Source organism: Pseudorca crassidens, chromosome 10, assembly GCF_039906515.1.
Source record: "Pseudorca crassidens isolate mPseCra1 chromosome 10, mPseCra1.hap1, whole genome shotgun sequence".
Taxonomy (NCBI): Eukaryota; Metazoa; Chordata; class Mammalia; order Artiodactyla; family Delphinidae; genus Pseudorca; species Pseudorca crassidens.
The window spans coordinates 40899919-40922858 of NC_090305.1; the positions used below are offsets into that span (position 1 = coordinate 40899919).

The 22940-nt window shown below is 57.8% G+C and overlaps 2 protein-coding genes across 14 annotated transcripts; one reads left to right on the forward strand and one right to left on the reverse strand.

Annotated features, from left to right (window-relative positions):
• Positions 1–7445: 7445 nt before the first annotated feature.
• On the reverse strand, positions 7446–14678 carry LOC137232106 (gametogenetin-binding protein 1-like). 11 transcript variants are annotated; one of them, XM_067753322.1, is made up of 7 exons: positions 13379–14678; positions 12293–12411; positions 11797–11891; positions 11474–11661; positions 10324–10463; positions 7964–8098; positions 7446–7543 (listed from the first exon to the last, which is right to left on the reverse strand). In XM_067753322.1, exons 1-6 carry the CDS (start codon positions 13828–13830, stop codon positions 7971–7973), a joined length of 1122 nt encoding a protein of 373 aa, XP_067609423.1. In that variant the 5' UTR covers positions 13831–14678; the 3' UTR covers positions 7446–7543; positions 7964–7970. The 11 variants fall into 11 exon arrangements, with proteins under 11 accessions (XP_067609423.1, XP_067609433.1, XP_067609431.1 ...); XM_067753332.1 differs by lacking the exon at positions 7446–7543 and having other exon boundaries at positions 7966–8098; positions 11474–11614; XM_067753330.1 differs by lacking the exons at positions 7446–7543; positions 7964–8098 and adding an exon at positions 8380–8647 and having other exon boundaries at positions 11474–11614.
• A 209-nt stretch (positions 14679–14887) lies between these two features.
• On the forward strand, positions 14888–21231 carry BAK1 (BCL2 antagonist/killer 1). 3 transcript variants are annotated; one of them, XM_067753334.1, is made up of 6 exons: positions 14888–15027; positions 16891–16996; positions 17849–17984; positions 18307–18450; positions 19556–19736; positions 19863–21231. In XM_067753334.1, exons 2-6 carry the CDS (start codon positions 16924–16926, stop codon positions 19965–19967), a joined length of 639 nt encoding a protein of 212 aa, XP_067609435.1. In that variant the 5' UTR covers positions 14888–15027; positions 16891–16923; the 3' UTR covers positions 19968–21231. The 3 variants fall into 3 exon arrangements, with proteins under 3 accessions (XP_067609435.1, XP_067609437.1, XP_067609436.1); XM_067753336.1 differs by having other exon boundaries at positions 14891–15027; positions 16914–16996; XM_067753335.1 differs by lacking the exon at positions 14888–15027 and adding an exon at positions 16649–16787.
• The last annotated feature ends 1709 nt before the right edge of the window (positions 21232–22940 follow it).

The following is a 22940-nucleotide window of genomic DNA, read 5'->3' on the forward strand; positions in this document are numbered from 1 at the left end:
ATCCAGCTCTGGCCTTGTTCAGCTAACAGATTGGGGCAGGAGTCCAGGCCTTGGAGACAGGGTTCCAGGGGCTGAGAGCAGAGCCTGGTTGAGGGCCAGCATGGGCACAAAGATAGGCACCAGGGACACCCTGGTCCTGGCTAAACAGGAGGGACCGACCAGGGTGGAGGTGCCGCCCAGAGGCTCATCTGTCAAATGCTTGGCTGGTCACTGCTGTCAGCGTAAGTCAAGCGCTTCCTCGGGAGAGGGTGGGGAGCCTGCCTCAGCTCCCACTTTGCATTCTCAGAGCCCAGGCCGCCATCTCTGAGGGCTTTGAGTCCAGACCAGGAGGGGTTCAGCCTGAGAGACAAGGTGGGAAGAGAACTAAGAGAAGAATTGGGAAAGGTTTGGGGACAATGTTCTGTTTACTATTGCTACCTAACAAATTTTCCAAAACCTAGTCGTGTGAAACAACAGCCATTTCATTTTGCTCACAGTTTCGTGGGTCAGGAATTCGGAAGGGCCTGGCTAGGTGGTTGCTGCTGGGGGTCTGTCGTGTGATTGCTGTGGGGGTCAGACGCTGGTTGGGGCTGGAGTCATCTGAAGATGCAACTGAGCTGTACGTGCACGATGGCTGCTCCCTGCGCGGCCGGCAGGTGGTGCTGTCATGGCGGGGGTGGGGGTGGAGCTCAGTGGGGCTGTGGATGAGCCTGACTCCATGTGGCCTCCGACTTCTTACATGGGGGCTGGTTTATCCCAGAGCAAGTAGCCTCTGCAGTCATATAGCATCACTCCCATGGTACTTTACGACGGAGGCAATCATAGCCCTCCAAGATCCAAGGGGAGAATGACACAGATCCCCTCTCCCTGGGAAGAGAGCCAAAGGATGTTGGGCCCATGTTTTAAAACTAGCACAGGCGGACTTCCCTGGTGACACAGTGGTTAATAATCCTCCTGCCAATGCAGGGGACACCGGTTCGAGCCCTGGTCCAGGAAGATCCCACATGCCGGGGAGCAACTAAGCCCGTGCGCCACAACTACTGAGCCTGCGCTCTAGAGCCTGCGAGCTGCAACTACTGAGCTCGTGTGCCACAACTACTGAAGCCTGCGTGCCCTAGAGCCCATGCTCTGCAACAAGAGAAGCCACCGCAATGAGAAGCCCACGCAATGAAGAGTGGCCCCCGCGAGCCGCAACTATAGAAAGCCCGTGCGCAGCAATGAAGACCCAACGCAGCCAAAGATAAATAAATAAATATATTAAAATTAATTAATTAATTAATTTAAAAGGTTGCTAAGGAAAAAAAAACTAGCACAGGTGACATCTCAGAACGGGTCTCTCTCCCTGTACTACCTGGCATCTCAAAGGTTACAGGCCCTGGGGGACACCAAGAGACCTCAAGCCAGCACCCATCTTATAGATTCTAAGACTTGGACCCCAAGAATGTAGAGCCTGGCCCTCAGCACCTGCCTCGGCCCCATCCTGCCCGCCTGTGACAGTGAAGGCCAGGGATCCCTCAGGCCCTGAGGCCCAGGGTGGGTCAGCAACCTAGAGAGGTGTGGGGGGGTCAGGGGTACATGTGCCCGAGGGGTATTTGAGTGTGTGCGTGTGTGTGCAAGGACTCACGCATGTGGCTGGATGTGGGAGGGTTACCCTACCCCCTAGAAGATACTGTGCTCCGTCACCAAACTCCCCTCCCCCAGGACCCAGTTTGTGCAGGGATGGGAAAGTTGCGGCAGGACCACGGGGAGGAAAGGGCTTCAGGAGGGAGGGGCTGAGCAAGAAGGAGGCCCTGGGAGGGGCTGGGAGGGGCTGGGAGTCTGGTTCTGTGTTCTCAGGTTCAGGGCTCTCAAGAAGCTGGTGATAGTCAATCATCAGAAACCACTGACAGCTTCCTTTTGGCACCATCAACCATGGAAACACCTGCAGAGATGCGGGGAGGGGGACTTGAGGGGATCAGGGAAGTAGGATAAACCCGTCATCTCCAGCTCCTCCCCAAGCCAAGAAGTAAAATGTCCCTTCAGCACCCCACCTGTCCCCACTGTCCCCAGGGCAAGGTGCCCAAGGCAGGCCAGCGCCCCATGTCTGGCAGCCTGTCACCCAGTCTCTGCCATTCCTCATCCATCCCCACCAGGAACCCTTGTTCACAGCTGTGCTCCCAACAAGCTTGCAAGAGAGATGTGTTGAATGAATGAGAATGAGGAATGGGTGCGAGCTTGGGGTTGGTGGTGGGCAGGGGTCTGCCTGGCCCGCTGCCCTTGCTCCTCTGCTGGGCCTCTGGGCAGGGTGGCTGCTGCAGCGGCCCCATGCCCACTCCAGAGGCCCACCCAGGCCCTCAGGCACTTCCTAAGCAGCAGGATATGGCCTGCCCTGAGTGCCCCTAGAAGGAGGCAGCTTATCAGAGGGGAAAGGACACTTCGTTCAGGCCTGGTCACCTGCCCGGACTGGGGGTGGTGTGTTCAGGGCATGGCAGGTAGAGCCCGGCACTGCCTGAAGGACGATCCCAGAGAGTAGATGGGGGTGGAAGGCCTGGGGAGGACAGATGAACAAGGCTCCGTGCCCCAGACTGTGCCAAGACCTTGGCCCTTCCAGAGGTCCACTTGGGCCCTCCCTTCCCCTCCACAATTCTACATTCTCTCCATTCCCTTCCTACCTCTCTGAGTCCTGGTGGGGCTTTTCATTCACTCTGTTCATTCATTTAAGTAATGTTTAAGGGTATTTGGAAGGTACTAGTAAGGTCCTAGGCCCTGGGGACACAGCAGCAAACAAAACAGGCAACAGTGCCTGCCCTCGTGAGGCTCACACTCCAGTTGAGAGACCATAAGCACATAAACAAACTAAATACATGATGTGTTAGATGATGAAAGTGCTCTTAAGAAAAATAAAGCAGGGGAGGGGCACAGGGAGAGAGCCAGCTGGAAGAGATAGATTTTCTTGTTTTTTTTTACAGAGGGTGGTTAAGAAATATCCCCCGAGAAGGTGACAGCTGACAGCTAAGGAAAGATCTCAAGGACGTGAGGAAGGGAGTCATGTAAATTCCTAGGGGCAGAGAAACAACAGAGAGGGAACAGCAAGTGCCAAGGCTCTGAGGCAGGAGTAGCTGAGTGTGTGCAAGGAACAGAAGAGGGGCCCACGTGGCCAGAGCACACAGAGAAAGAAGCAGGGCAGCAGGAGATGGGGTGGGAGACGGAAAAGGACCGGGTGGTGAGGGGACTCGTCAGCCTTTGGAAGGACTTGGCTCTTACTTGGGCGATGAGGATTCAGTGCAGGGCTTTAAGCAGAGGATTTTTGTTTTATTTATTTATTTATTTATTTATTTTTGCGGTACGCGGGCCTCTCACTGTTGTGGCCTCTCCCGTTGCGGAGCACAGGCTCCGGACGCGCAGGCTCAGCGGCCATGGCTCACGGGCCTAGCCGCTCCGCGGCATGTGGGATCTTCCCGGACCGGGGCACGAACCCGTGTCCCCTGCATCAGCAGGCGGACTCTCAACCACTGCGCCACCAGGGAAGCCCTGTTTTATTTTTATTATTATTATTTTTTAAATGTTTAGTTGTTTTTTTAAAAACTGGGTTTTTTTTAAGGATTTATGTTTTAAAATAACAGTAGCTCATGTTACCTAGTGCTTAATACGTATCAGTCACTTTTCTAAACACTGGCCATGTATTAACCCATTTAATCCTCCTAATAACCTCTACTAAAGATGAGGAAACATAGGGAGGTCTCTACCCATGAGATGCTAGTAGGACCCCACCCCAAGTTGTGACAAACCAAAAATGTCTCCAGACATTGCCAAATGTCTCCTAGCAGACATAATTGCCCCGGTTGAGAAGCACTGCCCAAGTGTTCTCCTGTTCACCCCATCTGCCACTGTCCCAGCTCAGGCTCACTTATCTCTCTCACTACAACAATTGTGACAGCCTCCTAATTGGCCCCCTGCTCCCTCCACTCCCCCCCTCCACTGTACATCTTATCATGCTACTTCCCCCAGCTCTATAGCCTTCTATGGCTCCCACTGCCCTGAGGATGCCAAGCCATTGAGGTTGCCAGACATGGCCCTATGTAATCTAGCCCCTACCACTCCAGCTCTGTCCCTGAGCACCCCCCTCCCACCTCCCCTCCCTTGCTCGTTCAGTCTGGCACCTTGTGCTAAGCCTGCTCTGTGCTAGCCAGCACATTGGACACTGCAGACATGGGGACAAACCCCCCCAGGGCCTGCCTTCATAATGTGTCTGTCCAGGCTAGAGAGCAGGAAAACACATAGATCCCATTAGTCCCATAGCCAGGGAGCTGTGAGGACTCCAGGAGAAGAGGAGGTGCCAGAGCTGAGCTGTATAGGATAGGCAGGGGTACAGGGGTAGCAGGGAAGACCTGGGGGGACAGCAGCTTTGAAGGCTTGGGAAGCTGTGGCTGTGATTTGGGGTCCCAGCAAAGGCACTACAGTGCAAGTTTACAGAGGGATGGATGGCAGGGAGAGAAGGTCTTTTTTTTTTTTTTAATTTATTTTTGCGCCAGGTCTTAGTTGTGACACGTGGAGTCTTCGTTGTGGCATACAGGATCTAGTTCCCTGACCTTGGATCGAACTCGTGTTGCACTGGCAGGCGGATTATTTATAAATTTATTTATTATTGATTTATTTTTGGCTGCGTTGGGTCTTTGTTGCTGCGGGCTTTCTCTAGTTGCGGAGAGCAGGGCCTACTCTTCGTTGCGGTGTGCAGGCTTCTCATTGCAGTGGCTTCTCTTTTCGCGGAGCATGGGCTTTAGGCGCGCGGGCTTCAGTAGCTGTCGTTCGTGGGCTCTAGAGCGCAGGCTCAGTAGCTGTGGCGCATGGGCTTAGTTGCTCTGTGGCATGTGGGATGTTCCCCGACCAGGGCTCAAACCCATGTCCCCTGCATTGGCAGGCAGATTCTTAACCACTGTGCCACCAGGCAAGTCCCTCCTCCTTCCTTCCTGATCTCACCCCGTTACTCCTCCTCCCACTCTATCCTCCAGCTACACAGGTCTCCTTCCTGTTTCTCAAACACCCCAGGCCTTCTCCTGCCTCAGGGCATTTGCACTTCAGCTCTAATATTCTTCCCCGACATTCCCATGGTTCCTGCCCTCACTTCCTGGTGGTCCATGCTTCCATTTGACCTCCTCAGAATGGCCCTTCCCATCCCATCACTCTGAAAGAGTATCCTATTAGCCAGCTTCTTCATAGTACCTGTCACTTCCTGATACATTATATGTTCGCTGTATATCCTACTAGCAATCATAAGTGCTCAAAAAAGTGAAGGTTTTGTGTGTCTTGTTCACTGCTCTATTTCCCCAGTGTCTAGAACAGAATGTAGTAGGTGCTTAATAATTATTCGATCCCTGCCAAACAGCACTTCATTCAGCCCACAAGAGAAGCCTGTGATTCGCCCATTTCAAGGATGTGAAAACTGAGATTCAGAGAGGTCAGGGACCTGCCAGCAGTCACGTGAGCTTGTCAAGCTGGAGCCTCGGCTGCCACCCAGCTGAGTCTTTCCCCTCTGCTCCTCTGCGCTCCAGCTCCCTTCCCACTTGGAAAATAAGACAATGGTTCTGCCCTTCCCTCACCCCAGGGATAGGCAAGGTTGACAACCAGTGCCTCTGAACAGGGCCCGAGGTGGCATCTTCCTCAAAGGCTATGCCCAGGATCCCACAGGGAGGTAGACCCCAGTGTCTCCCCAGGCAGGCAGGCCCGCCTTTGACCCTGCCCACACTTCCCTGGGACCACCCACCCTGCTCTCCCCCCACCACCACCTACTGCCTTCCTTTCAGCCACCGCTGTCCCCCACATACCCTCAGAATGGATCTGGGGGCTGCTTTTCTCACCTCTATCCCTCCAGAGATACAGTAAGAAAGAGAGAAAAGAAACAGACCCATACGTAGCTACCAACAGAGAGAGATGGAGGAAGATGCGGGGGGTGGGGGCATGGGGAGCGTGGAGAGAAACCTGGAGAGGGGCAGAGGCTTGGCAAGTTCTGACATAACAGCTTGACTTAAACCTGCAGGACTGACCGGGGCCACTGCCCCCCCCCCCAACTGGCCCTTTTGAGCAAATGAGAGAGAGGCACCTCTAGGGGTTTCAGAGCCTTGTCACCCTTGAGCCTAGTGCCCTGGTGCAGGGCCCAACCTGCACAAGTGGTGCATGCCCTGCCCCCCCCCCTCCGCCCCGGCTGTCTGCACACGCTGGAGAGGAGAAAACTTTAAATGCCACCCAGTCCTCAGGTCAGACCCACAGATGCATCGGCAGTGTTCCCTCGAAGCCTTTCAGAAATGTCTGGCCTCTGTCCACGTGTGCGCTGAGCCTGCACCTGGCCCTCTGCACCTGCCCGCCGCGCCTCCCCGCCCCCCCCCCGCAGGTCCCTGGGCCACGTCACCCCTGCCTTCGCCACTCATGAGTGTCAGGCCAGGCCCATCCACAGGAACCGGCCCAGGACCCTTCAGGGCCGGGGAGAGGCCCTCACACCTGTGCCCGGACACAGTCCCCACTCCTGTTCCCGCACCGGCAGCTGCGCCTCCCAGCCTCACAGACCTTCCTCCCTGTGGTTCACAGGAACCCTGGGGGAGGCGGGGTGGACGATGAGGTGCCATGGCCCTCACTTGACAGAAAGGGAGAGAGAGGAGCAGACAGGTGCCCGCCCCGCCACTCCCCAGCAGCCCACTCTCGTGGGGCCCAAGGATGAGACGCTCCTGTCCCTGGGAGCTGAGGTGGCACGGCCTATGAGTGCCCACTTGGCTCACAAGAGCAGCCAAGGAGCCTGAGTGCCAGCTGGGCCCAGTCTACCCCGACCCACTGTGGTGCCTGCCTGTGTCCAGGGGCTGCTGGCCAGCCCCACCCAGAGGACAACGGGGGGAGAGGGCAGAGCTGTGTCCTGGAGTGCTCTGGGCCCAGGGATCCTCCTCCAGCCTGGCCATGGCTGGCACCAGGTTTGGGGGCCTATCAGGAAGGGGGAAGGCAGAGAGGTATCCCCTCCGTGGGGTCCATGAGGAGTGCTATGTCCACAAGGGAACACCAGGGGTCCACGTGCACCCAGGGAGCCCACAGGCTGCCCTCCAGGGCCCCCACCCTTCCCAGCAGCCAACACTCTGAGAGGAAGTAATTAGGGCCCAAGTGAGTCATATGATCACAAGGCTGCCTCCCAGCTGACTCAGGGGGACAGTCCAGATGGGCCCTTCCATGGGCCTCAGCTCAGGGCCTGAGTCAAGGATTCCAGGAGGTGGGGGGCCTGACCAGGAAGCCCAAGAGAAAATAAAGCCCCAGCCCACTTGTGAATCACTAGCCAGTCTCCTCTCCAAGCTCTCCCCTGAGCCCAGGCTGGGGGATGGGAGGAGGTGGGGCTCCCCACTTCACTGGGCTGGGCGGGGCTGGGGCAGGAGGCCAGGTTGCTGCAGTTTCCCTACCCCCACCTCAAGCACGCCCATCCATCCAACAAACAGCTATTGTTATCAATCATGATAATTATTCAGAGTGGCCACCATGTTCTGACATTGAACTTCAGCTCTGCACAGGCCTCGGGCTGGACACAGTGGGGGCCCCATGGAGAAGGCCAGACACGCATCTGTAAATAGCAGTTGTGTTGATAAGAGTTGGGCAGTGTGAGCTCTCTCTCACACGTGTGCTGGGGGCTCAGCCAGGACCAGCACGGGAGGGAATGAACCAGCGTCCTACCAGGAGCCAGCTGGACCTCCTGGCAAACAGCACCTCCTGGTGTCCAAACTGGGCCTGGCCCTCCCTCCCATTGGATGCCCACGAAGCCGGGTATGAGGGTGTGCCCTGCCACGGCCAATACTCAAGCCCATCCTTGCTTCTGGGATTAGATAGGGTTGGGCCTTCTAGATGTCTGGACCTCCCTCCGCCCAGGATCCCCAAAGGCGCTTGGCACTGAGCATGGCCTAGTGGGCCCTGACCAGGGGCAGCAGGATGGAGCCCTGACCCCCACCCCTGTGGCACCTCTCCATCAACCCCAGGGCCCCCTCACCTGCCCCCTAGCCCAGCCCCTGAGGCAGGTCCCCATGGTCCCAAGGCTGCTTTCCTGGCTTTGTCCCCGTGATGGCTGGGCAGGAACTTCCTGCTGGAGAATTCCCGGATCCTTCGAGGAGGCTGCAAGCCAGGCCTGGGAATTTAGGAGGGAGGGAAACCAGGGCTGCTCTGACTATGACGGGCGGGTCTGTGGCAGCAGGGGCTCCCCCGGCGCTCACTCTGGGCCCCAGGTCCTTCCCCACCCCTGGGTCAGGTGCATTAAACCTCCCGTCCTCCAGCTCAGATGGAACCCAGGGCTCTGCAGCTGGGGTGGCCTGGCAGCCTGTAGGCATGGACTAGAACTAGACTGAGAACCCTGAGCTTGTTCCTGGGTGGAGGATGAGGGGCCAGGTCGGCAGACAGACAGGCAAGAAGGCCAAAGTCAAACTGAGTTTTATTAATAACATCACAGGCCTGAGTCTGAAGAGTGGGGACAGTGTGCCGGGCAGGCCCACCCTGCAGACACATGGACACCATTTATTAAAGACCCCTTGGCCCCAGGGGCTCCTTGAGGTGCCCTAAGAGGAGGCGGATACATCTCTACACAGGCTGCAGGGACCCGGGGCAGGGCAGACTCAGGCCAGCACCAGCTTCACTCTGGAGGCCAGTTTTCCATCTCATTCATCTCCTCAAGGAGCAGGTGCTGGGGGGCGGAAGTGGGTGAAGGAAGATGCCTTTGCATCTTTGGGCTCTCCTCTTCCTGCTCTGTACCCCCAGAACCATCCCACCTGCCCTCAGAGACAAGCACCCCAAGGCCACCTTTCCAGACCCTCCCCCAGGTGCCCACAGCAGGCCAGGCCCACTAGCCCTGAGCCACCTCCCTCCCATAGAATGGAGGTAACCTTCTCCCTCCAGCTTGGGGGATTCCTGGGAAGACCCTGAAGCCAGGCACCCCAGCCAAGCCCTCCCCTCCTTCACCTCTATCCTAGACACCACACCAAGGGGGCTCTGCATCCTTCCCTCCAGCCTAGAGTGGTGCTTCTGGTGCCTCAGCGCCCCTCCCCCAGGTCCCCAGCATTCCCCAAAGGCTGGGGGGCAGCTTCCTTCCCCCCTCAGCTTGGTGTCTCTGAGGGCAGATAAGGAGAGAGTGGGGGGAGGTAATGAGGACGGAATCCTTGTAACACCCACAGCAGGAAGATATCCCTGAGGCAGCCCTGTCCCCAAGTGAGGACTCAGCTGGTCCTCTACTCCAGAAACTCCCTAGGGGCCCCCAGTGATGTTCAGGCTACCCTAGGACTGTGACCCCTGGGGCTGGGGCAGGCCGGCTCAGGGGGTGGTCCTGGAGTGGAGGGGAGAGGGGAGGAGAGCTCCCTTTAGCAGGAAAAGACAAAAGCAGGGGCCCTGCCAGAGTGACCACCTGTGTGGTTTAGGGTGAGGTTCTCCAGAGCACAGAGGGGCACCCTGACACATAGCCTGCAGGCTCAAGACAACGGGAAGGCTGCCCCTCAGTACCCGGTAGGCAAGTATTTCTGGTATTAACGACCCCCAAGGGGTGAGTCATACTCCCTGGCGCTGGAGCGCCCTTTGAAGTTGAGGGCTACACACTCGTCAGCTCATTTGATCCTCCAATGGTCCCCTCTTCAGGTAAAGAAACCAAGGCCCACATTCAAAGTCACAGAGCAAGTCATGCCAGGTCAGAGACTTCGACTAAAGACTTTGCTCCTTCCTTTTGTAAACTACACACACCGCGTCAGGGGCAGATGTCCACTGAATGAAAGGATGAGCTGATGAATGAGTGGAAATTAACCCAAGAAGGACATTGACACATTTTTCATCAACATATCCATCAATGTGCACTCAGAGAAGCTGGGACAGGCCTAACCTTTGAGGCCAATGTCAAGTAGGGTGGGCTGTAGGTGGTCCTTGGCGTGACCAGGTAGGTAACTCCCCCGCACCTATGTGTGTTTGTGGGAGTTGGTGTGGGTGTGAATGGGAGAGAAAACAGAAAAAGAGCAACATTATGCGAATGACAGATGTGCAGGAAAGCCTTAAAGCCACCTAGACAAGTCCCCTCAATGTAGAAATGAGGAAACTGAGGCCCAGAGAGGGGAAGGGACTTGCCCAAGGCCATACAGCAAGTGAATGGCAGTGAAGCCTTAAAAATGGACTCAGGTCAAGTGAGAGAGACTGATGGAGGAGTGTGTGTGCAGGGGGTCAGGATCCTGCTCTCAGAGATACCACCACCAAGAAGGAGTTAAGCATTTCCTGCCCAGCATGGGAGCTGGAGCCTGGGCCAGCAGCTGCGGAGAGGGGAGGCCTCCAGCCCCACTCTCCCCAGGGCTCTCAGGCAGAGGGTGGGGGCGGGACGGGCGGGCATACCTGGACATCCACGACGCCTGCCTCCTCCAGGGTGATCTCTGGCTGGGTCAGCAGCTTCCGGCCCTCGTGGCCACCCATCTCCCAGAGGCGGGACTCCCGTTGCACTACCAGAAGCTTCTTTAACTACGACTCCACGAAACCTGAGAGTCAGAAAGATGGGCATGGGACAGGCAGGAGAAGGGTGGACAACCTGCTGGGGATCGAAGGGAGAGGAGGGGGCTCTGGCTCTCCAAACCTCACCCAGCCCTGTGCATCCCCTGGCCTTCCCAGCTGGGCCCCTTCTCCATCCAGTCCCTGGAGCCAGCCAGACAACACCTCCCCACTGCCCTGCCCTCCCCAGGACACTCGCTTTCCATGGACTCCCTCCCACCAGCTTGAGTGTGAGTCTCTTTACTTACCTCCTGGGGACAGCATGCAAGGGGCAGACATCTGCCCTACCCCACCCTGTCCCCTCCAGCCACCAATTCCAGAGCACAGATCTGGAACAACCCAAACCTCCTGGGATCAAGTCCCAGCTCTGCCACTTACTAGCTGTGTGATCTTGGACAAGTTACGTAACCTCTCTGTGCCTCAGTTTCCTCACAGTGAAGTGGAGACTGTAACAGAACCTACCTCAGAGTTATAATGCAGTATTTCATGAAAAGTGCTTAGAGGAGGGTTTGGCCCATAGTAATGGCTATGAAAATGTCAACAGTGATTTTATTGGAGTATGTTATTACCACTAAGCCATCTGCTCACCATGTCAGGGCGGCAAGGGGGCTGCAGTGGGAGAGGGGGCCTTCTGGGGTACGGTCACAGCAGTGCACGCACGATGGGAAAACCAGGGATGGAGGTGGCCACTGAAGGAGTTAGAATTCCAGGCTGGGAAAGGGTGGTCCTCAAGGAGCCGCAGTCCCAGTCACAACCCGCCCCCCACCCCTCCACCCTCTGCTGCCCACCCGGGCCCTGAGGGAGGAGGACCCTTGCTAGACCCAGCTCAGCCTCGGGACCAGCCACACACAGCTCCCCCAGCTTGGGCAGTCATCTTAGGTCCTCTGGTTCCACCTGGTGGTCAGAACTGGTATCGCATCCATGAGCCACTGACCAAAGTGGGGCTCCTTCTGTGGGGGAGCTGGCTGGGTGGGGAGGTGGGGGCACCACATTTACCTACTGTATCTGTCGACCTAAAAGTCTTATGCAGCGGCGACTGGAGGGTGGCAATGCCTGGGACACAGAGCTTGAGTGAGCTGTCCCCCTCTGTTTCCTCTTCCCCGCCTTTCTCCTCACAGGGCAGGCCTTCCTTGAGAGGGATCTGAGGGTGTGCCCATGACTGAGCAGGTGAGGAGGGTGGGGCCGAGCCTGCAGCCCCCACGCCCACGGAGACCCAGAACAGAAAGCAGGAGGGAACAACGGCTCTCAAGAGGTTCAGGCAGGTGGCCGCCCCCCCGGGCCCCACCCAGGCCTCACCCCGCACTTTCAGCTAGCCCCACTGACCTTGGCCGGGGCCGATTTCTGGAGCTGTTTGTACAAGCTGAGGAGGCGGTTCCAGGGAGTTGCCCCCACCTGGGAGGAGGCCAGCCTGAGGTCTCCTGTGGAGCGGTAGTGGTCACTGATAGCTCACAGCAGCAAGAGGCAGCCCAGGCCCAGGAGGACAGGGCCATCAGGAGGCTGAGCTGAGGTCCAGGTTTCCTTATTTTCTTTAGCAAACACCTGCTACATGCTGGGCACAGTTCTAGGCACTTCACAGAGAAAATCTCACTCAATCCTTGCTACTGCCCTCTGGGATAGGTACTATTATATTCCCATTTTGCAGATGAGGAAAGTGAGACACAGAAAGGTTGAGTGACTCGCCACCATCACACGGCTTGGCCTAGTGGAGGTGGGATTCAAACCCAGGCAGCCCGCCTCTAGCGTCCCCTCAAACTGCCCTGTGTCCTTCCCGGCCCTACACCCCTGGCATGTCCCCCACACCTGCGGCCACCACACTCACCATCAAGCAGACGCTCCTTCTTCTCCTCCCCGGTGAAGGTCTCGGGGCTGATATCCAGTGGCCCCATGGCCCTCTGCAAGCATCCTTGCTCCACCGCCAAGGCTTGGGCAAAGTGGCCCCTGATCCCAAAGCATAGTCAGATGGGGGTGGCAGGTGGGGCCCAGAGATGTGGTGAAGGCCCCCTAAACCCCCCAAGGCTCTCCTAGAGGCCCTGCTCAGCTTCCTCTAACCTCCTGCTCCCAACTACTCCCTGCTCGGCCCTCTGGGGTCTTCATCACAGAGGGGATGATCCCTCCCCAAAAGTAGGGTGAGGGTTTCCCTGGTGGCGCAGTGGTTGAGAGTCTGCCTGCCAATGCAGGGGACACGGGTTCGTGCCCCGGTCCGGGAAGATCCCACATGCTGTGGAGCGGCTGGGCCCGTGAGCCACAACTACTGAGCCTGCGCGTCTGGAGTTTGTGCTCCGCAGCAAGAGAGGCCGCGGCAGTGAGAGGCCCGCACACCGCGATGAAGAGTGGCCCCCGCTCGCTGCAACTAGAGAAAGCCCACGCACAGAAAGGAAGACCCAGCACAGCCAAAAATAAATAAATAAATGAAATTTAAACAAAACAAAACAAAAAAAAGTAGGGTGAGGAGGGGCGTGGGGAGCAGAGAGAGAAGTGGGCCCCCTTCCTCACCAGGGGTGGGTGCCAGGTCCAAATGAGAGTGGGAACCAGGAGGGAGAGAGTGGGGAGGGAAGGTGGGGGGAGTGGGGCCCAGGAAGGAGCTGGGAAGTAACAGGAGCCCCGGCTCAAGCCAGAGCACCCCCCCTTTCCTTTCGGTGCCTCCCTCCACAACCACTCACTTGCGGGAGGACCCCCATCTCTGCCTCACCCCCTCCCCACATCTCCAGGCTCCTCTCCACCCCTGACACGTCTGTCCAACCATGCCCACCCAGTCCTCTGTCCACCCAAGGAGTCCGCTCCTGGCCCCTCCCCAATTTGGGTCCTCCCATCTCAGGCCCACATCCTTCCCCCTTCTTACATCCAGGCCTCCTCCCAGTTCCTCCATCCCAGGCTCCTTCCCACCATCCACAGCCCAGCCCCTCACCTGTCTGAGGTCCCTGTATCCCCTGCTGCCTCCGTCTGTTCCTCTTCCCTCTCCTCCAACTCAGACAGGTTGCCCAGCACCTCCTGGCTTCCTCTGGGCAGGACTGGCTTCACCTCTACACCCTGAGCCAGGACCCTCAGGACCTCCACGGGGGTAGGGGTCTGGGGCCCTGTGTCCCCCAGCCCCAGCCCCGAGGGATCGGGCTGTGGCAGGGCCACAGAGAAGGTGTAGGGCAGCGTGGCAGGAGACCTGGACTCCCGCCCTGCTCCTCCCTGGTGATCAGTCATCAAAGGGGTGGCGTTCTGCTCTCGAAAGGGACAAGACTGGCCCCCCAGCAGGGCCTTGTCTGAGCTCTTTGGGCTGCCCTTGCTCCCCACCAGGCTACGGAAAAAGCGGAACATGGAGGAGTGGCCCAAAATTCGGGATCGAGGGCTTGAAGCTGGGGCCTCCATCCTGACAAGGACCCTGACTCAGAGGGAGGGGCCACAGCAGCCACCTCAGGACCAACTACTTAAGAAAAGGAGGAGTTTTCAAATTAAACCCTCCAGTTGGAAACTTCCAGGAGTTCTAGAAGGCAAAGGTAGGGGAGGGGTGGGGGGAGAAGGTAGGAGGGCTTAGTTGGGGGCAGAGAGTGCAAGGGGTTGATGAGGCAGGGGAAGGAGGCCTGGGGAGCCAGCCTGAAGGGAGAGGGGGTTGGCGAGGCTCCAGGAAACACCAGGGTGGGGGGCAGGCAGAGGTGGCTGGAGAACCCCAACTCTGAGAATGGGGTGGAGGCACACAGCTCTCTCCAGGCCTGTCCTTCCCTGGCTGCGGTAGCTTCTGTCCTTGAGAACCATTCAATCCCTGAGGCCAGAGAGTCTCTGTCCTCCCTCTTCTCTCTCCTCTCAGTATCCAGCTGGCACATGCCCAGATGGTAGCACAGACCCACTGTGTTTTCATGTTTACCTGCCTATCACATTCAGGATTTTTCTCTCTGCAGACCACCGAGGTGCTTGGTGTACAGGTCTTAATTGCGCGTTGAATCTCAATTTTGTACTATTATTCCTCACGGCACCTACAGACCTGATTATAAACCCAGCTCAGTGACCTTGGGCAAGGTTCCTTAAACCAGCTGAGCCTCAGTTTGTTCAGCTCTAAGATGGGTGTGGTCCACTGCACTTACTTCCAAGGGTTGTTCCAAAGAGGTTTTAAAGTGCCGGGTACACAGTGGCGCTTAAGAAACCTCGCCATCCTGGCTTTTTTATTGACATTGATGGAAGCAGGGGAAAGATCAAGGATGAGGACTGGGAATCAACGGTGGGAAAAGCAGTGGGGGAGGGGGAGCCACTCTGCCTGGGTGGGAGCCGCTCTCTCCGCCTGGGAGCCCTGTAGGCTGGGGCATCTGCATCCGGCGGCCACAGAGCAACTTCCTCTAGAGGGAGCTGATTGGAGCCGGGAACCGCCGGCACCTCTATGATCGCCGCAGCCTCGCGGGTCCCCAGGGCCGTGCTGGGACCAGCAGAGGCTGCATCCAGACACCAGGAATTCACTGACGCCCCTTCCTGGGAGCCAGACCTGGGTACCTGACCCTGGGAGCAGCCACTGGCTCCTCAGGATCTCCAGCCTCTGCCCTGCTGAGCCGTCCCGGGCCTGGGCCAGGGTCCGGGCAGGTAAGCCGGGAGGGTCCTGCCCATGCTCCCCACTCTCGGCAGCCCCAGGCCCAGGGTGAGGCAGGGAGCCCGCAGGGAGCCCGGTGGGGAGGGGGAGGCCTCGAGGCTTGTCTGGGCAGCTCCACCAACTCCTGCTCAGGGCCTGATCCGGCCGGGGCTCCCTCTGGCTGCTCCTCAGACAGCTTTCCCTCTTGGCCTGGCCCTGGTGCCAGAGAATCGGGTGCTAAAGAACCAGGTTCTTTAGCAGTCTGGGGGATGGGAGTGGAGGTCAGAGCCAAGGTCAAGGGCAGGGGGAGAACTTTCACAGCACTTCCTGCTGTCCCAGGAGCCCTAAGACTAGGTCTGCAGCAGGGCTAGGTCTGCATCTCCCCCCCGCCCCGGGAAACATCCTGGGCCCAGCAAACCCCGCAGGTGGGGCACAGTGGACTCTCCCTACCAGGAAGTCAGGCCACTTGGATGGGGGCAGAGGTAGACCCAGGTTGGCATAGGCCTCTGGCCCTGGGGCCAGTTCTGAGGCTCCACTTTCTCCCCAGCATTGAGCCCCAGGGGTAGCGGTAGAGGCAGTCGAGATGCAATCAGCATCCTCCAGCCCTGCTGTCCTGGGGGCACTGGGTTTCGGAGACCAAGGGAGAGAGGAAGGTACCTTGTTCAGGAAGAAGCTTCTGGGATGGGGGTGTGCCAGGCAAAGGTCTGTCATAAGGAGTCTGAGCACCCAGGGGTGGAGGAGGGGAGAGTTGGTCTTCTCCCTGTCCCTGCCCTGAGACAGTGAAGGGGTGGAGAGCACAGGTGGTCCGGACTTTCCCCACCCTTCTCCTCAGGCACTTTCGAAAATGGCCCCAGGCCTGAGAGGGAAGGTGGGGGGAGGGGACACAGGCCCTCCCAGGGAGAGGAGGAGGGTGGCTTCCCGCCTGGGTGATGGAGGCAGCTTTGGGGTGGGGGGAAGTGAAGGGGGTGCAAATTGAAAGTGAAATAGCTTATGTCCAGGAAATACTCCCTCTGTGGAGGTTTACAGAGCATACTGGGGTTGTGGCCAGGACTAGGCAAAGGAGGAAAATAGGGGCTGGAGACAGGAGAGCAAGGGGTACATGTGATTTCCTCAACCACCTGCTAGGCAGAAATGTGAAGATCACAGGCGGGACGCAAACAAGGGAAGTTTCCCCGGAAAGGACACCCTCTAAGGTCCACAAACTGAAAAATAAATCTGAAATGAGTGCTGAGTGGAGGACTGACTCGTGGAAATTCAAATAACCAACCTGACTCCTTGACTAGCTCTGTGGCCTTGGGCACTAACTTCTTTGTGCCTCCCTTTTCCCACCTGTAAAATGGGTATGACATTGCTTACCCTGCCAGGTTAATGTGTTCTTTCCATGTCCCACACTCCCTGGGGAGTACTTGAACATACATGGTAGAAGTATACCATAGGCACTCAGGAAATGCTTGCGGCTAACGGGCCTGAGTTGGAAAACAGGTGTGTTCTGACTAGCCAAGGGGAAGTGGAACCTTCGGGGTCGGGCTTCGTGGGTCATTGGCTGGAAGGTGGCAAGTCTGCAGTAAGCGTGTGCTGCGTAGGGTGCAGGAGGCCCCGGAGCAGCGGAAGGAACCCCAGCTTCTGAAACTCGCCTCCCAGTGCGACTAGAGATCCACTCGGGCACTGCTGCGGCCACCCCTCCCTGGGCCCTGGCTGACCCCTGGGTGGGAATCTTGGCTGCCCGGCCTTTCTCACTCCCAGTCTCCTTGAAGAACTGCCAGTGAAATACTCAGTAAGTTCTTAGGACGGTGCGGTCTTTCAGGAGTGGGGGTCCCCTCCCTCCGTGTGCTGTTGGAACCTCTGGTCCCCATCTGCTTTCCTACTCACCCCCACAGGCTAACACTGCCATTCCTGCCAGGACCTGAGAAATGGCATCCGGACAAGGCCCAGGTCCTCCCAGGCAGGGGTGCGAAGAAGAACCTGACCCCTCCTCCACTTCGGGTAACTGTCTTTCTGCCCCCTCACCCCTCCCATAACCACCAGGGCCGTCTGTGAGGATGGAGAGAGCATATGTGGACAAGCCGGGCAAGATTTAAAGGCAGGCTCTCCCGCCTCAGTTTCCTCACCTTGGGTAAAGGAGAAAAGCATCTCCCTACCCAATGCAGGCAGGGGGGCAGCAGTGGGGGGTGCAGAGGCTGCGGGAGGCGGGGCAGTGTGCATGAGGTGGGCACCCTGCCATCTGCGAGGAGGAGGAAAGAAGAGTGGGGTGTGGCTGTCCTATCCCTGCCCTGGGAGAAATAAGGAAGTAAATCCACCTATCACCAGTCAGGTCCGCTTAACAGGGAGAGGGATTGTTAACGACTTTGGGGAGGAAGTAAAATGGCTGTCCCTCTTTCCTCTTCCAAGGGGAACGTCAGGGACGCCTGCAGCTCGCGGCCCAGCACAGGCTGTTCCCTGGACTTTGGGTTCAGTCCCAGGTCTGTCACTATTTCCCGATGTGGCTTTTCTGGGCTACGATTTCAAATTCTGTCTCCCACGTTCCCTAAGCCATAAGGGCTCGGTGCCTTGGACAAACTAAAATAAAGTCGGGGACCCAAATGCCTGGGATTCTATCCTGGCTGCACCGCTCTCTCCAGCTGTACATGCTCGTGCAAGTTACGTAAACACTGCACCTCAGTTTCTCCATCCGTAAACTGGGGGTCACCTATTCCACAAGGCAGCTGTGACAAGAATCCTCTTTTCAGTGTCAGCCCTAGGTGGTAACTAAGGGCTAGAGGAGGGACACCTCTGTCCACAGGCAGAGTGAACCATCCCCAGAGCACTTCCTCCCTGACTCCTGGCTTTGATCCTCAGAGGAGCAGGTAGCCCGGGACACGGAGGAGGTTTTCCGCAGCTACGTCTTTTACCGCCATCAGCAGGAGCAGGAGGCCGAGGGGGCGGCTGCGCCCACTGACCCAGAAATGGTCACCTTGTCCCTAGAACCTAGCAGGTGAGCAGCAGCCCCCTGGGCCCACGGGGACATGTTCAGGGAGTTGGAGGCTCACGTGGGGTCACCATGCAGGTCCTGGGAGCTGGACAGGCCTGGGGGTTTTTCCCACTGCTGCTCCTTTTTCATGTGGGTTCCCACCCCCATCCGGGACCTGGCATCCTTTTCAGCACATGCCTGCCCCTTGTCCCTGGGCCCAGCCCTCGTGTCTGAGAACACGGTTGGGACCGCCAAGGAGGGGGGGCCCAAGGCTGGGGCATCTCGGGGAGGAGCCCTTCGCCATGAGCCCAGGCCCCAGCTCACCTGCTGCCTACCGTTCCTTGAGCACCATGGGGCAGGTGGGTCGCCAGCTGGCCATCATCGGGGATGACATCAACCGGCGCTACGACTCCGAGTTCCAGGCCATGTTGCAGCACCTGCAGCCCACAGCAGAGAACGCCTATGAGTATTTCACCAAGATCGCCTCAAGGTAGCTCTGGCCACTGCCTCTCCGCTGTGCTGTCACCACCATGCCAGGCCCTGCCCATGGGATGGGGGACACACTTCTCTGTCGGCACCAGAAGACGTGTTTGCTGTTCCCGTGTCTGCTGTTAACTCACGCGGGGCCTTGGGCCCCTGTCTTTCTCTTTCTGAGCCCAGACTCTTCATCTCTGCATAAGCGCACAGCCCTTGTTAACTCTGGCCCCGAGGACTTGACCTGTTAGATCAGGGCTATAGAGGGGCTCGCGGTGGGGGTGTCCCCAGAGCTCCCCAGCCCCGCTGGGACACGGCTCTCCTTCTGATTTGGAACCACATTTCACACCAAAGATGGTTGCTGGCTCTGGCTTCAGCCCACCAGGTCCTGGAAATGGCTTCCAGATGCTATAATCTGGTGTCAGACAGGCAGTGGTTAAAGAAACCAGCAGCCTGGGCAAATCTCAGCTTTGCCATTTACCGGCTTTGTGAAACTTCCTAGCCTTCAGTTTCCTGGTCCGTAAAATAGGGGAAATGTGCTTAGAACAGTGTCTGCACTTAAAGGTGTTAGCTGTTGTCACCATCTGGTTAAAGAGGTCAGTCTCAGGGTAGGTTCGAGGCTGAGGGTGAAGGCAGGAGTAGCCGATAGATTCAGAATTAGTGCTCGGAGCTGAAACATCCTGCCCGTGTCCTGAGAGGCCACCGCCCACTCAGCTGTGATTCCAGGACTGGACTGTCCTAACCTCCTCTTCTGTCCTTTTCTCTCTGCTGTCCCTCGGGCTGCCAGGCCAGCAGCAATGCCCACAGGTAATCTCCCTGCTGCCTCCGTCTGCTCGCTCTGCCCTCCACGCTCTCTGTGCCCCTTTGCTCCCCCAGCCCTGGGGCCACAGCCCCAGCAGCAGCATCCCATTGCTCTGCCCTCTGAGCTTTCTCCTTTCACAGAGACAGGGGCTCTAACCAAACTGAGGCCAGGCTGGGGCAGCCTCTACCACCTCCATTCACAGCTAAGCCATTTTGCTTTCCAGCTGGGAGAGGGGTAGGGGTCTCCAAGGGGGTGGGAGAGGCAAACAGATGAAGGGCCCTCTAGAGGTCTCCACTGACTGTATCTCCTCGGCCCACAGCCTGTTTGAGAGCGGCATCAACTGGGGCCGAGTGGTGGCTCTGCTGGGCTTTGGCTACCGCCTGGCCCTCCACGTCTACCAGCGCGGCCTGACTGGCTTCCTGGGCCAGGTGACCCGCTTCGTGGCCGACTTCATGTTGCATCACTGCATTGCCCGGTGGATCGCACAGAGGGGTGGCTGGGTGAGTGCCCAAGCATTGACCACCTCCTCCCTGCTGCTAGGGCCGCCCCTCTCCCAGCCCCACCCCAGTCCCCAGGAGCCGAATATGCCGCCAGCCCCCCTATGACCACTCTGTCTCTCCTGGCAGGTGGCAGCCCTGGACTTGGGAAACGGTCCCATCCGGACTGTGCTGATAGTTCTGGCTGTGGTTTTGTTGGGCCAGTTTGTGTTACGAAGATTTTTCAAGTCATGACTCCTGGAGGGGTCCTTTGGGGTCTTGAGACCCCTGCGTGGACTTTGGCCCAGTCTTCTTCCTTCACCTCCTCCCCTGCAGGGGTCCCCTCCTTAAGAGCACAGAAGCTTTAGCAAGTGGGCACTCCAGGTTTGGAGGGTCCCTGCCCAGGGGTCCATCAGACTGCACGGGTGCCCCAACATTGCATGGTGCTAAAGGGCCCCCTCTCAGAGAGGGGCTATGGCCCCCTCCCTTAGCTCTCTGGGACCCCCTCAGCCCTGTCTACTGGGTTTTGGGGAGATGATAAGTTGGGGAAGCAAGAGGCTAGGAGCCGCTTCTCCCCAAGGAGTTGTTAACGGTTTTAGCTTTTTATAATATCCTTGAGGGGACACTGCCCCCCTCCGATTCCCACCTCTCTACCCAAAGCCAGGACGTCTGGGGTGTGCGGGTTAATAGCCCTACCCTTTCCCAGGATTCAGCTGTTCTGGAAGGTCAGAGCTTAAATGCTGGGCCTGGAGCTCAGTCCTGGCCCTTCCTAAACATCATGTCCCCCAGGAACAGGACCAGTGGGGGGTGGAGACGAGGTATGGCTCAGCTCTCCTCCCCGCCCCGCTCCCACTGCCCCATATTGCCTTTGCAGCTGGACTCTCAGGGATTCTGGGGGTGCAGTGGGGGTGGAGTAGGGGTGCAGACCATCAGCACCTTCCAAGCCTGCCTCCTGAGGCCCTCATTCTCTCCCTTCCCCTCACCTATTACCACTTGCTCCCACACCCAGACCCCACCCCTGCTCACTACAAGTGAAGCTCGCCCCACCCCCATCACTCCAGAAAAGGCAGGCAGGGGGCTTGGGTGAGTGCAGTGCTGAGGCCCCCTCCTCGCCCAGGCTACAGGGTTTAGGACTGCAGTTTTGTTATGGTCAGGGAAAGGGGGTAGGGAGCTCAACTTGAAGTTTCTGAGTGAGAGAAGGGCTATAAACACCACTAGGAATCCCAGGGTTGGGAGCCGCCCTCGTGGCCTGGGCACAGTGTAATCTGGGGTTACGGATAGAGGAACTGTGAATATTTGAACTCTACCCCCAGTCTCTACACTCCTCACTCCACACCTGCCCAAGCCTCTCCTGATGGGTGGGGTAGGAGTGCCTCGTCTACCTTGTACAGCCTAGGGGTTTGGAGGTCAGGGGAGAGGGGTTCTTGATGAAGCCAAATGCAGGGAGGGGGTGCAGATGGAGCCAGCTGGCCACCTCCCACCCTCTGAGTGTGTCTGAAAATAAACTGCAATCCCTCCACTCCCACTTGATCATTTTTGTCTCCTCTGCTACACTTCTCTCCATCAGGCTGGACGGGGAACCTGGACACGCCTGGCTTTTACCTGGTTTTTACTGACAGGTCTCATCTCGGGCCTCCTGAATCCTGTGGAGGGCTGGGTGTGTTTCTCCAGCCTCCTAGAAGGCCTTGGCCCCTCCCCACTCTTCTCCAGCCCCTTCTCCAGGAACTACCCTCATTTCTTTGGGTTCCAGGCAAGTTTCCCATCCCCACAGAGTCAGGGGTCTCCAAACTGCTAGGCTCTGGCTGCAGAGCTGGTGGGGCAGCTGCACCTGCCTGGGGACCCCCACAGGCCTGGCCTGAATCCCTCTCCGTTCGGGGGCCCACCACCCACGCTTGGCTCCACCTGGGACACAGTGTCCCGGCTCCCTCTTCCCGATGTCCCCCACAGCTAGCACACACACAGGGCTTTTCATTCTAGGAGTTTTGTGCTGCATGGGAGTCCCTATGGGGACACAGCCAGGGGTGATAAAAATAACAAGCACGGGGGCGTTTAAATGTTCCAAAATCTACAAAGTCTTTCCAGTCCTGGGCACCCTGGTCTGTTTTCTGACACCCTTCCAAAGTGGTCACATGCAAGTCCTAAAGGATTCAGGCTTCTCTTTCACTCCCCCGAGGGCATCTTGCCAATCCCCTGGGCCCTCCGACTTGGTCTTCAAAGAGCCCACGTACTGACTGCAGTCATAGGGAGGGGGCCCCTGCAGCAGTGGTGGCTGAAAGGGTGGTGGATACAAGGCCCCTTGCAATTTCCTGCAGGAAAAGCTCGGAGAAGACATTTATGGAACATACTCTGTGCCGGGCTTTATGCTGAGAATTTATCATACATGCCCAATCAGTAGGTATTATAGCTGGTGACCAGGAATAGGGGGGGCCCTAAACTCCCACTTTACAGATAAGGAAACTGAGGTACCTGTCCAGAGTTACCAGGTAGAAAGGTTGGAGAGCTGGCACTTGCCACCAGGATACTGGCTCGAGGTTTTACATGGAGGCCGGAAGGGTGGGGGCTGGGGCCGTTGGTCTTGAGCACAGGTCTGCCAAGGGGTGAGGCGGTGGAGGTAGCCTACACGCTACCGGCGGGAACCGCGCGACCCCTCTGAGAACGCCGGGAGGTGAGCCGGCTGCCCGGGTCAAAGATGGCCGCTGCTGCATCAGGCACGCAAGCGTGCCCTCTCGTGGGCAGGGCCTCGGCGCGCACCTCTCACCCCCTCCCCGCGGGAGGCTGGAAGAAAGGTGGGCCGTGGTGGCAGCTGTGTGTCCTCTGCCCCTGTAAGAAAGGCGTTAGAACTCTATCCTGGAAGGTGTGGGAAGCCCCATAAGGTTTTGGCCTGTGTCTAGCCTTCCACTCCACCCTCTATTCTGCCAGGACGAAGTTGCCAAAACAGAAATCTAAATACATCCCGGAGCTGTGAGGCGTGAGAACTTAGGAGGGACAGAATAAGGCAGGGAGCAGATGGGCTCTGCAGGTATTAAGGAAGTTAAATCAAATTCTTCTCAAGATTTGTAGGTCTTCTGAAATTGTACCTTCGTCTCCTGCAAAGAGGTCTAGATTCCTCAGTCCGTAGTGCCATGGAGCTGGGGCAATGCAGCCAGGGGAAGGAGCGTGTTCAGGTGTCAAGCTCAGTTGTGCAGCGTCAGTATAAACTGGCACCTGCCCTGCCTCGAACCCGGTGCC

Coding starts and splice junctions, on each gene's coding strand:
- BAK1 (XM_067753334.1), top strand. CDS start 16,924: ATGGCATCCGGACAAGGCCCAGGTCCTCCCAGGCAGGGGTGCGAAGAA. Junction 16,997..17,848: donor TGACCCCTCCTCCACTTCGG/GTAACTGTCTTT, acceptor TTTGATCCTCAG/AGGAGCAGGTAGCCCGGGAC. Junction 17,985..18,306: donor TTGTCCCTAGAACCTAGCAG/GTGAGCAGCAGC, acceptor CCGTTCCTTGAG/CACCATGGGGCAGGTGGGTC.
- LOC137232106 (XM_067753322.1), bottom strand. CDS start 13,830: ATGGAGGCCCCAGCTTCAAGCCCTCGATCCCGAATTTTGGGCCACTCC. Junction 12,412..13,378: donor GATACAGGGACCTCAGACAG/GTGAGGGGCTGG, acceptor CTTTGGGATCAG/GGGCCACTTTGCCCAAGCCT. Junction 11,892..12,292: donor GAAGGAGCGTCTGCTTGATG/GTGAGTGTGGTG, acceptor ACCGCTCCACAG/GAGACCTCAGGCTGGCCTCC.